This window comes from Onychostruthus taczanowskii, unplaced genomic scaffold, assembly GCF_017590055.1.
Source record: "Onychostruthus taczanowskii isolate IOZ18803 unplaced genomic scaffold, ASM1759005v1 scaffold68, whole genome shotgun sequence".
NCBI lineage: Eukaryota > Metazoa > Chordata > Aves > Passeriformes > Passeridae > Onychostruthus > Onychostruthus taczanowskii.
Window position 1 is genome coordinate 1,857,044 of NW_024504566.1, and position 12,917 is coordinate 1,869,960.

Below are 12,917 nucleotides of genomic sequence, written 5' to 3' on the forward strand. Positions count from 1 at the left end.
CTGATTGAGCCACAGTGTTAACTCTTTAAACACATCTGCATTCCAACCTCAGAGCAATACATGAAAATTTGGATTCCATCTCTACAATCTTGGAAAAATTACTCGGTACTTTAAACACTGACTGACCCTTATTTTACTGAGGTTGATAGTCAAATCACCTGCTCAAAGCCCAAGTGAGTAGACTTTGACCTCACAACATACAGGGAGCTCGGATTACACTTCCTAGCTCATGGAATGAAAGTTTGGATTTTGCTTAGAACTAATCTACCAGACTACAGTGCTGCTATAACAGATACTAGATGCAAAAATGTTCCTTTTGGTCCATAGAACTGTGTGATTTTTGCACACATCAGCCCAGTCCTTGAAATTCTATCTTACCCTTATCCTACATAATCCTGAAAAAAAAAAAGCAATTTGAAGACATTTTCTACAGCAGGAGGAAGAGGCTACTTAAGACTCCAGTGTCGTTCTCATAAAGCTCTGATTTTTATAGCTTGGAACTGAGCTGGTATGTGTGCAGCATAAATTTCATCTGTCATGGACACACCAACATACAGGGACCACTACCATGAAAATGGTTCAGCACTACAGGAGATTTTCCCTCTGCAATGCCTATAAAATCCTGGGGGTTTTCAGGGTGTCTTTTTTGTGAGGGGGAGAGTGGGTATTGGATTCTTTTGTTTTATTTTCATTTGAGTAATTAATTAATTAACCATGCATTTCTCCAGAGCTTATTTCCATGCCTCCACTCAAGCAATTAGGAGTGAGGGAAGGTCTAGCACAGATAATTAACCGAAGGAGAACAGACATTCGTAGTCAATGGTCACTGACTGCAATAGTAAGAAGTCACCAGAGGTGTTCTACAAGCTGCCTGTGCTGGGGTCCATACTGTTCAATACACCCATAAACGAGTTAGAAAAGTGGTTGAGCAGTCCAGTGATAAGGTTTTGTGATGATCTGGAGGTATTCAAGGTGGTTAGGATGAGGACAGACTATGAAGGATGGCAGAAGGACTTTACAAGACAGCATGTCACAGCAATAAAATGGCAGGTGAACTACAACAAAGAAAATTAACTTAAAGAAGTATATCTTAGATAGTTATCTAACTGCTTAGAAGCAGCTGAAACCAACTTAATAAAAACTTAGAAATTATTAGAAAAGGATTAGAGAACAAACCACAAAAACACCTTGATATCATATAAATTCATGGTTTACTTGAAACTTAAAGTTTCTGCGCAGTTCTACTTGCTTCCTGGCAAAAAGGAGCAAGTTAACAAGGGGAAAAGCTCAGAGAAGGGTAACAGGGTTAATCAAAAGGCTGTAATGAACCATGATTGAGTATGGGACGTGTGGAATCTCTATGATAAAGGAATAGAGAATCATGAGGGGATAGAGACCCACCATATACTCTCTTCTACAACTGCCCAAAAGGGGTTGTAGCCAGCTTGGGGTTGGTCTCTTCTCCCAAGTAACAAGTGATAGGAAAAGAAGAAATGGCCTCAAGTTGCACCAGGGGAGGTTTAGATTATATTTTAGGGAACATATCTTCAGTAAAAGGGCTGTCAAGCAGTGGAACAGGCTGCCCAGAGAAGCAGTTCAGTCTCTGGTGACTCAAAAAGACAAGTAGAAGTGACACTTAAGGGCATTATTTAGTTGTGGACTTGGCAGGGTTAGGTAAATAGTTGGACTTAATGATACTAGAGGTCTTTTAAGTCCTAAATAATTCTATTATTCCATTATTTAATTGCAATAAAAATTCTAAACGCCACCAAAAGACAAAAAAAGCCCAACTTGGGTTCAAGGCAAACAAAAGAATATGGCATCCTAGCAATATGTGATGACCTACGGTACTCCCTGCCAAGGAATAAGAATGCAAGAGAAATGCATATTTAAAGGTAAACTCCACAGGTACATGGAAAGAGCTAAACAGACAACAATCAATAGCTCAGGAAATTCCCAGAAGAGAAAATAGTTGGAGACTTGAAGCAGAAGGTAGCTATGTGTGTCTGGTCACTAGGCATCCACTTGTCAATACCACTGGAGACAGAGAACTGAACTATATGGACCCTTCATTCAAAGCCCTGTGGCTCTTCTGATACCTTTTGAGAATCATGTTCAATATCAGTAACTGTGACAAACACAATATTTCTGTCTCTCTATTTAGAGAAAAACAAACAATTTCCTTCCAGCATAGCTCAGACTACTTCCATGAAATAGCTCCATGAAGATAACAGCCAACATTAAATTAATTAATTAACATATTAATGTATTCTTTATACTGGAAGTCAGTGATCACTTAGGCCCATGAACACTAAAATTATTAATTTAAATATGATTTCATTGTCATCAGCTAGTATTAATGTTAAATATGAAGATTTGAGTCTAGGTTTGTCTGTGTGTAATATGGCAAATTAAGACTAATAACTTGAGTTGAAAACCAGCATGCAACAGCTTATTTTAAAAATCATTCTGATGCTCAATTCTGCTAGTCAGCAGGATTGAATTACAAATGTTACTGTCTACATGTTGAAATATCTTCTGCAAAAATGAGAGGCCTTCTAAAAGGAATCCAATCTAAGTATCATATTGTTATTTTTTCCCTAGATGTCTGGCAGGTGTATGCCATTATCCAGCAGAAATAGGCTCAGGGTTAACTATATTGTGCAATGCCTCAAATGCCCTGGGATATGCAGCCTAGCCTTGCAAAGGGCACATATGTAGCTCTCTAAATGCTGTATATCATTCTAATCCACAAAGAATAAAATGGATCTCTTCTGAAGAGTGTAAGCTTTTCTACTCAAACTGAATATTAAAACATATGTGCTCTCAAACCAGTTATTCAGCACCAGGTGTTAATTTTAATTTGGCTACATGGATTTTGCATTATGCAGTGTTTGATACCTTTTTTCCCTGGGAGAATCAAGATGCATTCTTTACCACAGAAAGAACTGCTATCATAAATGCCAGAAGTTGAGCAACTGCTATGAAAATACTACTTATCAAGAGTTTGCCACAGTTTTCTGTTGGCTTAAAAATGAAAGATGGAAGGATTGCAGCTACTCACATACCTACAAATGCTTGTGTGCACAGTTTGCATTAAGCCTTAAATAGGTCAAGTCTTGAAAAGCCAGATGAATTTCTGCCCCCAACAGTGGGCACTGATGACAGCCTTTGCAATGACTCCATGGGTATCCCGTCACTCTTTCCTCCTCCAGGCTCTGTCAGGTTTCAAGTCCATGCTCATATATTTCTTGACCTTCTTGCACTTGGTTCAAGTGCAATATGGCTTGCCACTTGCACGGGTGGGTTTCATTTGTCTAGAGGGACAGGAACTGGATCAAGAGGAGTTTGATAAATTCAAAGTTGCATATGGCTTCTAGTACGCTACAGTATAAACTGGATTTGACTGAGCACAGTGAAAGATGCAAAGCTCTGAATTTTCTTGCTCTGTGTCATCTCATTTTGCTGACAGGCACCATGGCTTTGAGTCTTGATTCCTGGAGTGGTGAGGTCTTGCTGCTTTGCTGTTTGCTAGAGGAGAGCAATGTTGAAGACTTGGCTCTCTTGCTGAATTCTGGGACAAATTTTCCCAATCCTTGAGTGCAGTTACAAATAAAAAGCAGATGTGATGGGTTTTTTTCACTGATTTCTGTAGTACACATTATGTTTCCTGGCATGAAGTCTATGAAAGCAGCTACAACACATGCTAAGTTCTCTCTTTTTGGGGAAATGAGATGTGTGTTAAAGTTTGTTTGTGGTGTTTGTTTTTAATCATAAATATTCCTGGGAAATGAGTGTGATTATCAAGTGTTCTGTCTACTTGGATAAGAAAGACAACAGAGTTGTGCTCAGTGCGTGAGAACTTCCCAAACCATTGATTTTTGAGTGCCCCATTCCTATTCCTCATCAACCAGAATCAAAGGCAACAAAAGAAAAGACAAGGCAGCAGGTTAAGGAAACCCTAAAAAGCTCTTTATCATTCAAAGCAAAATGAAATTATGAAAGTCATTGTTACAGCATTCCACAGAGGAGAAAACAAAAATAAATTTAAAAAACAGTAAGCAAAACTGAGGAGAAAGGAGTCCATAAATGACTACTAAGTGCCAAATATGGGTGCAATTTCCAACTCAGAGTATCTCTGGGTCACTAAGTGCCAGGAGCTGGAGGGTACTTAGAAAGGTATGACTGTGTGCTTCTACTTGCCTCATACCTCTCCCTTATCCATCTTAGCCCCTGCCAGAACTCTGCTCCTTGAGCCTTTACTATAACCCCATATAACCTTTCTTAGCAAAAAGTCTGGTTAGAAATGCTGGGATATAATGGTTCTCTAGAATAAGGCTTACATTAATGTGTACTGTTGCATGTCTAACAAGTGCAGAGAGCCCCCTTGGGAGGATGAGTGGCCTATTGTCTGGTGTGCAGTACTCCAGCAAGGCCTATCAGTACCATCACACTTTGGTTTTTGTGCCCAAAGGCATTTTCTGTCCAGAATCTGTTCAGACATGACAGCGCATTACCATGTTTTGCTAATGCTTGGCTCTTCAGCTAGAGCTGGCTCGTGCTCAGCCAGATGGGACAGGGCTGCAGCCAGCATGTGGCTGATGGCACCTCAGAGTCTGTGTATGCCCAGGGGAAGAGCCTTTCCTCACCTCCAGAAGCAGCAGGATGGATGGATGTCCCACTGGTCCGTGAAGATGAGAGGGCCGATGGTGGGGTGCCCCATTCCACACTACTGCTGCCCCCCTGTGCACTGAGCTTCACTGGCACAGTCAGAAGTGGCCCTGCTGCCAAAATTGCATCTATAGAGAGTGGTTGCCTGTTTTAGCTGCGAAACATACAGTGAAAACTTCTCTAGTCCCCTCTTCCTCAAGAAGGTCACCAACAAGCAGTTGTGGTGCTTTTGCTGGGGTGCTACATTACTGAGGCCAGCTCCAAGTGTGGGGGCACCTGCACTATTCTGCTTCCAAACATACTCTCAGGCTGAAATCCAGCCTCTGCTATGTCAAGGGCATTGATGCCTCGTTCATTGTTATGGCCACACCAAATGTGAGCTTTTAAGAATAAATCTTGGTAGACATTCCCATATCCCACACTTCCCAGAGCTACCACAAAGATTTCCCCTTCCTGAAGAACTAATTTCATCAGCACTCTAAAAACACTCTCTGAAATAATGCCAATTTTAGAAAAAAACCAAAATGCCTTGAAACCAAGAAGGAAAAAAAATTATCTCAATATATCATGGAGTGGTTTTTTTTCCCCCAAAATATTTTTCCCCCAAAATATTTCCCCCAAATTTCCCAAAATATTGGCTGGTAATATAAGTGTCTTTTCCAGTTGTGGGTTGTATTCTCAGAGTAGCTTGGTTTGAGCAGAATAAGGCTGCTTAACACCAGCTGAAAATATGATTCCCTGAGCTATAGCATTGTGACTGGGTGCTGTTTTCTAATCAAATAACCACTGTGAAATACCTGATTCACTTTGCACCCAACAGCTGTAGTTACAGTCTGTGTTCCCAGTCACAGTCTGAAAACAAGCACAATAAGAAAGGCTGAAACAGCTGCAACTTCTCAGCAGAAAAAAAAAAAGAGAAGGGGGAAAAAAAAGTTTGTTGTCAGGCTCCAGCTTAGGAAGGAAGTAAAACCATTTTTCTTTTCTGTCTCATGCATGTCAGCTGTCTTAGAAAAATTATTACTGGTCTGTTTGGTAACAGAAACTCCACAATATTTAGTAAAGTACAAACTCCAATCTATTCATGGCCAAATACAGATCTGACATTTCTGAGGCAGCCAAAACACGCTCAGTATGTGAATGGGCTGCAGTACTTTTCAGGAGAGATCTGGAATTCACCTCATGGCCCTAATTATCCTCCTTAGAAGAACACATGCATCTTCTGTATTTGGACCATCCAGATTGATTTTATTTTCAGCCAGATTTTGGCTGAAAAAAAAGAAACATTTAGTGAAGGAGGCTGTATTTATTTTCCAGTATTAGTGCTTTCCAAAGCTGTTCAAGTGAATAATTCTATTTTATCAAACTAAATGCAGAAAACAACAGGTGAGTATTCCTTGGTTGGATAAAACATACCTACTGTTGCATTCTGATTATTATCTGTTTATTTAGGAAGCTTTTTTAAAATAAGTAAAATGTGGGCTGTGTTCTGAGTTGGGTTATTGGAAATGCTGTAAGCTTTGGGGGAATCACTTGTAAAGTTAGGAACTATTCATTGTGATAAATCCCTAAATACATCAAAACCCCAGAATCTGGTAGCCATCACCTACAGAAGGAAAAACATTCATGTTAAATCTGTTGAATTTTGCAGCAATGCTGTGCTATAGCCATGAAGTAAAGAGATAAAAATAGATGGAGACAGAAGTAGAGTTGGAGACAAGAGGAATGCAGGAAGGTAGAAAGTGATGAGTAAAAGAAAAGCAAAAGGAGATGGAAAGATGACAGGAAAGTGGAAAGAAAAAAAGACAGACTCAAGTGGTTGGCTGCTGATCAAGTATAAACAAGTAAATGAGGGTATATGAGAAACATTTTCAAATACATTCTCTCAGGTTCAATAGCTTGCTGCTGCACCTACAGGCTTCCACAGCACAGGCTTGGAGCTTCAACTCAGTTTAGATGACAAGATCACTGAGTTTCCAAGAGGTCCCCCCCGTCCCCCCTCCCCCCAAACTTTTGCAAGAACTAAAAGAAACCCTAAATTAATACAGCAAAAATGTGATTCAAATGTTCATTATTTTCACCAAACTGATGCATATCTGGACACTTCAGGGTGCTGTCGTCAAAGGCAGAGATACTGTATTACTACTTGTAATCTCATGGATGGTTGCTAATACTGAAATTTATGTCAGAAACCAAATTGTCTATATATAGTAAGGTTTGGTATTTCAAAGAAGATACAAGATGAACTGGGTGCACTTGAAGGGCTGAGCTGATTTTCTAAATATAGAAAGCTATACATGAATATTTTTTTTCTTTTTCTTTTTAATAGTTAGCATGATAATATGTTCTCAAAATACCAACACAGTACAGCCAGTTTTAAAACAGGTTCCCTGATAGGTACAATTTTGTGACTAATTTTCTGTGAAAGCATGCCTGTGTCTGAAGTCAGCTTTGAATATCTACAAGTTACAAGGAGATTGCACAGGGAAATTCAATATTTGCTAATACAAAGACCTAAAAATAACAGTGCAAATGACTGTGCAAAAGAAGTGAAGAGCTGAGGATTCTTTGTGATATGTTCCAACAGATGTGTGAATGAAACAAAAAAAAAATTACATTTCTTTGCTAAAAATGTGTGGAAGTCTTTGGGGATATCCTTTTGATGAATTAAGCCATTGTTAGATTATCCTGATTTTTTTACCCATTTTACTTCAGTAATGGTCATATAATAGCTTAATTTTTAATGATCTAAATCTCATTGCCGTTAATAGCTATATTTCCATAGAAACACTACAAATCTACTTTAGTTGGGCATTTCCTAATGAACATGTTTGAAAGCACATAGATCACTATTAGAGAAAAAAAAAAAAAGTAAGAGAACACTAAAATCTGCAAAAATCCATGTCTTCTGTATCCTACAGATCTGGTATCCCTTCCAAAATCATTTAAAGACAAAACAAATACCGACCCTTTATTTGGAGGTAGTATCATTATAGGTAGTCAGTGTGCTTATTCTCCTGCTAGCTGCACCCAACCCTCAAGGAAAGAGCTCCTATTTAGTACAATATGAACCCAATGCTGACTTCCCCCCGTAGCTGAAGCCAGTCTGATTCAATGATGAGAATATTTCTGCTAATGGCCATGTGCAGTTCACACAATAGTCTTTTCTTTTGATCTGTAACTGAACCTGGAATGGGAAATGTATTCTGGAAATATTTAATTGTTCCTTGAGTTGGGCAAACATCTGAATGAAGTGTGTGCTGCAGGATTTGAATGAATAATTTAAAGAACATTATAAATAAAAATAATGCTCCCTTGTGCTTTCTACCAAACCTTCCTAAAAGCTTTGTGACAGCCCAGAAGTAATGCTGGGAGTAAGAGAGTAGTTGTTATTAATTGTATTTTGTAGATAAGGAAATTACTTCAGAAAGGTTAAACAAATTGCTCATTTCTCTGTGTGAATCAGTATCTGCTTCCAAGAACAGAGTGCAGTTTCGGCCCATGCTCAGGATGTAGCTCTTAGCATTTGCCTCTCCTGCACAGAAGACAAACTGCAGCTTAAATTTACCAAGGTCGTAATGGGAAATTAAGGTAAAACTGGCAGGGTTGTCACTGAAAGTTTTGTTAAATTTTTTTTTGGGGGGAAAAAGAAACATGATTTTCTCTACTTTTTCATCTGTCCTTTGTGGCAAATCACTTTGAACCCTCTGCCTGTAGAAGCATTACAGAATGTGCATTATGCAGCGGGTTCTGTGTCCAGTCTGAGCAGAAGATTGTAGATACAGGATTCCCTTTATCCAGACAGGGTGCATATACTGAGAACAATATATAACTCTGTGCACTGCATGTGGCAAGAAAAGGAGGGGAAGGGAGAGAAGAAAGGAAAGGTTTAGTTCCATTAAAGGCTACATGTGCCCAAGTATTTTCTAATGGAAGCTTATGGGAAATGGGAAAACTGGAATGACACAGCAACTGATGGTCTTCTCATTAAATTTGAAGACTGTCTATAGCCTACAGAACAAGAAGGCCAGAAGGCTGTCAATACTTCAGGAAGTTTCCTAGAAGACAAATAGTACTGGCAAATTGAAATAACACAGGTGCAAGAAGGAGCCAGGCTGAGATGCACATCCAGGCTGGACTCTGGCAGCTGGAGAAGCCAAGCTTTCCAAGGAAGTTGCTACAGGATGATGGTTCTTGAAATAAGTTGAGTGAACTCAAAGTATTTTGTCTTTGTCTTCTGTGTTTGATTTTTACTGCCAAGATTTTAGAAGACTGATGCTTGTATGCATTATATTTATTTAATTAGTCACCTACAAAGAAGTCATGTAGTATAATCTACCTGTCTAGATTAGTTAAGTACTTAATGGAGGAAAAGAGACTACTCAAGAGGGTGATTTATCACTTTTTTTATGAAAAACTTGTTTCAGGATGGGAAGAACTGCAATCCAAAAGAACAGAGTGAGATAGGAGTGAGCAAGAGCCTGAAAAATCTAATACACATTCAGAGAAACTTGAAAGTAGGTGGAGAAGGATATAATCTCAATTCTACAGCTGTGAGTCATAGGCTATGGGTACACACTAGCAAGGGATTTGGTGCCAGAGGAGTGGATCAGTATACAGAAAAAACCAATGCTGAGGCTCCTGCTTCTACATTATAAACTGTCTTGGCATTTTACATTGAATAGATTTAATCTGATCCTCTAGAGTGTAGATACATACAAAGTGTATTTTTGAAGCTGTTTGAATAATTAGTCACTATTTTAGACCTTTCTGCCCCAGCTAGGGTTGAGGCATATTTGATGTCTATCCAAGACACTGCTTTCAGTTTAGTCTTCTTTAAAAGAACTCTTGTTCGTATAGACCAAAATTGTTCTGTGAACTAAGACAGCTGGAGCTCATGGTAGAATTTGCTCCTCAACCACTGTTTCAAACCACAAACTCCAGGTAAACACTTAAAATACTGAATGCTCTATTAGACACTTTATTTATATTCCATAAGCTGTATTTTATTTGGTAATTTCAATTTTCTAATGCCCTTTTAAACTGGGGTAATAATTCTCCTCCCTTTTCACCATCCTGCTAAATGCTAGTATGGTTTTTATGGTGAAGTTACTGTGGTAATATGGTAATGTTTACCTGCATGAAGCGGCCCTCTGAAGTTCCCAGGTTAGCAATGGTAAGGTTCCCTTTGGTGAAGACAGATATGGAAGTCAGCAGGACACTGTTGAACTGGCCCATGAACAAGTCAACCCTCTGCAGAGGAGTCGTAACTTCTAAGCGATATTCATCATCTTGTGCTCTGCAGTACGAAGCATTTCTTGAAAAAGCCTGTTGGAAAATGAAGTACAGATGAGTACTGTCTTTATGAGTAGCAATAGATCTTTGTCAGAATGAAGTCATTTAGCACAAATGCATTCGACCAAAAGTATTTTAAGATGTTTCAAACTTAATTGCTTCATCAGTTATGATGTTCCATGAGGAAGGCAAAAACTTCTTAATGTTATGGGAATGTTTCTATTAACTTTTAAAATCATGTCTGCAGGAATAAGATATAGGGTCTTTAGTTAACTAGATGCACATATATCAAGGTATCCTTTCTCACAGTGACTTCCTTAATGCTGCTTCTCCAAAAGTCAGAATTCTTGTGCTGCAGAGCCTGCCCAGTGACACACCTACTTCTAAAAAGTTTCCTAAAGAAAAGGTCCTCTAACAACAAAGTGATTTTTTACATTAAAATAACAATTTCCAATATTCTTCTCCATCTGTGTTCACCACCCTTGTCAGAGATAAGACACTAAAGTGGAGAAGAAGCCAGAGAAAGAAAAGGGAGATAAGTTAGGAAAAATAGGTTTCTGATTGTGTGTTTAAATGAAACTAAGGGGAAAACAGATTTTGATAATTACTCAGATTATTGTACTGATCATCTGTGGTTCATGCACTATTTAATCTGATCTCTAGATGTCTTGAGTGTACTAAAATAATAGCTGCGTTTTCAGCATTTTCTATTTCATTTTGGGAATAGAGATTGCATGTTTTTAATTTTCACTGAAAAAAAGCCTTGAACAATACACTTTAAGTTATCTCTGAAGAAGAATATAACCTCCTAACAATTCAATAGTAATCTATTACTAATAGATTTGAATTATATTAGATTATCAATAATAATTTCATTATTATTGATATTACATAATCTGTTTTGGTGACATTGCATAAAGATAATAACCAGGAATCCCTTAAATAATCTTTAACCAGTTTAAATTTAAAAGTCATGTAGCATGTTCCCACTGTGACCTACTTTATGAATAAAGATTTAGGCAGATTCTAAAGGATCTTACAGTGGTTCCCTCTGTTGAAATCAAGAGTGAGCTTAATTTCTCCTATTTTTTATCGATTTGTTTTTTGTCGCAAAATGCATTTTAAAAACATGTTTTAAAAAATCTTTAAAGAAGCTTGAATGAAACCTTTTCAAGACAGTCTTGTTACTAGGTCAAATAGATCTGCATCAAACCCTTACAGAGCATGTAGGGGTAAAATTTTATCATCTTCTTTTCTAGATTCAGATGTCTTTCCTCAAAGTATGAAAAACAAAGCAATGAATGAAGAATTTCTTGTTGGCCTAACTCTGGTGAATTCTGGACTGCAACTCAAGGCATTGAAAATACTACCAAGAAAATGTTCAACCTAGTAGCTCAGCCCTTTGCTGTTGAATTGTGATGTTCTGAGCTGAGCCCAGCAACAGCACTGGCAGATGAGGTTTTCTGTGGTCCCCAGGAGTTGCAGTCAGCAATGGTGCCAGCTTTTCTGAAGGTGCCCTGTCAATTTACTGTAGCATTTAGGTGAAAGCCTACAGCAGATCAATTGAACAGTTGAAATCCCTGTGCAGTGCCTTAATGATACAGAAAAAGGGCTTCTAAATTAGATGTGGCACAGCAGTGACTTAACAGTTTGATTATCCACATACTAAAGGTTTTAATGTATTCGTTTTCTTATTAGCTGTTAATATACAGTGTATTTTCTTCAGCAGGAACTGAACTAATACTTTGAACTAGGAACACTGAAAACACTTTATTTTTTTTAACCCACTATTTGACTGGGTTAAATCATCAATAGGCAAGTTTGGCTTTTCTTTGTTTTGGCCACCAAACAAGCAAAAAGCTGTATTCTGTTGCACTCATATCCTACCCAGTGTAAAAGTATTTCTCAAACATCTGTGCAGATTACTCATACAATGAGTATGAATAGTGCAAGTGCAGAAAGATGTACAGTTTTCATGCTTTTTGCAATAAGGCAGATTTCTGATTTTGCCCTTCCCCCAACATGGGATCTTTGCTCTTTCCTGTAACTGCTTTTTTCCATAAGCAAAGACTTTGGAGAGAGATGTTTCTGTGCTAAGCTTAAAGTACTTCCTCCTACATAGTCATTTCAGCACAGTTCAAACATCCTAACATGCTGCCTCATGAAATCCTGCTCAAGTCCTTTGGAAAAAGTGGCTAGACTTTCCTGCTTACCCTGACACCTTTCTTAGCTTCTCCAAAGTCAGCTAGTCACAAAGTCAGCTCTGCCTTCCTCAGAGATGCCATAATTTTGTCTATCTGCTGAAGAACCTGTAGATTGTTACACATGTGGTTCTTAAAAAACCTGTCACTTCATGGATTAACCATAATGTAGGGTTAGCTGTTCAAGAAATAGGAAGGCTTTGATCTGTGAGTAGAAATGCAGAGATTAAAAGGCTACTTAGAAAACTAAAGGAAGATTGATAACAGGGAAAACTGTCAAACATGCTGCTTTAAATTAACACTTTAAAGTCTGGTTCTCTCTCTCTCCCTCCCTCTCTCCCTCCCAGTATACACATAACTATCCATTTGGCTGTCAATGTGGAAAAATAACTGATGTCAGATGATGCACTCTGCATATCATGCCAAGTTCCACTGAGAAATCACACAACTATTGAAATGGACGATTAGAGCACCAATAAGTGCCTGGGTTCAGCCACATTGCTTCTCCTGTAGGACAAGAGGTGCCAATTCTGCCTGTGATTCACAGAGGGCTTTGTTACTGTTAAGCTGGCACAGGTGTGCTGCTGGAATGCAGTGAGGTGTGAGCAAGCCCTGCCTTACAGCTGTGTCCAGGAGGCTAGAAGATAATTAATGTTATCTTATTTGTTCATACAGGAAGCTGCTGTATTCTGGAATTTACCCTTTATTTGGTCCATGGGAGACAGAAATGCCAAAAATGTCTCTAGACATCGC

The 12,917-nt window shown here is 38.5% G+C and overlaps 1 protein-coding gene across 1 annotated transcript in view; it reads right to left on the reverse strand.

Annotated features, from left to right (window-relative positions):
* MET (MET proto-oncogene, receptor tyrosine kinase) overlaps positions 1 to 12,917 on the reverse strand; it is an 86,772-nt gene that overhangs the window by 43,417 nt on the left and 30,438 nt on the right. Inside the window, exon 4 of the mRNA XM_041421062.1 lies at positions 9,805 to 9,996. Coding sequence (XP_041276996.1) covers positions 9,805 to 9,996 — 192 coding nt within the window. The remainder of the gene's footprint in view (positions 1 to 9,804; positions 9,997 to 12,917) is intronic.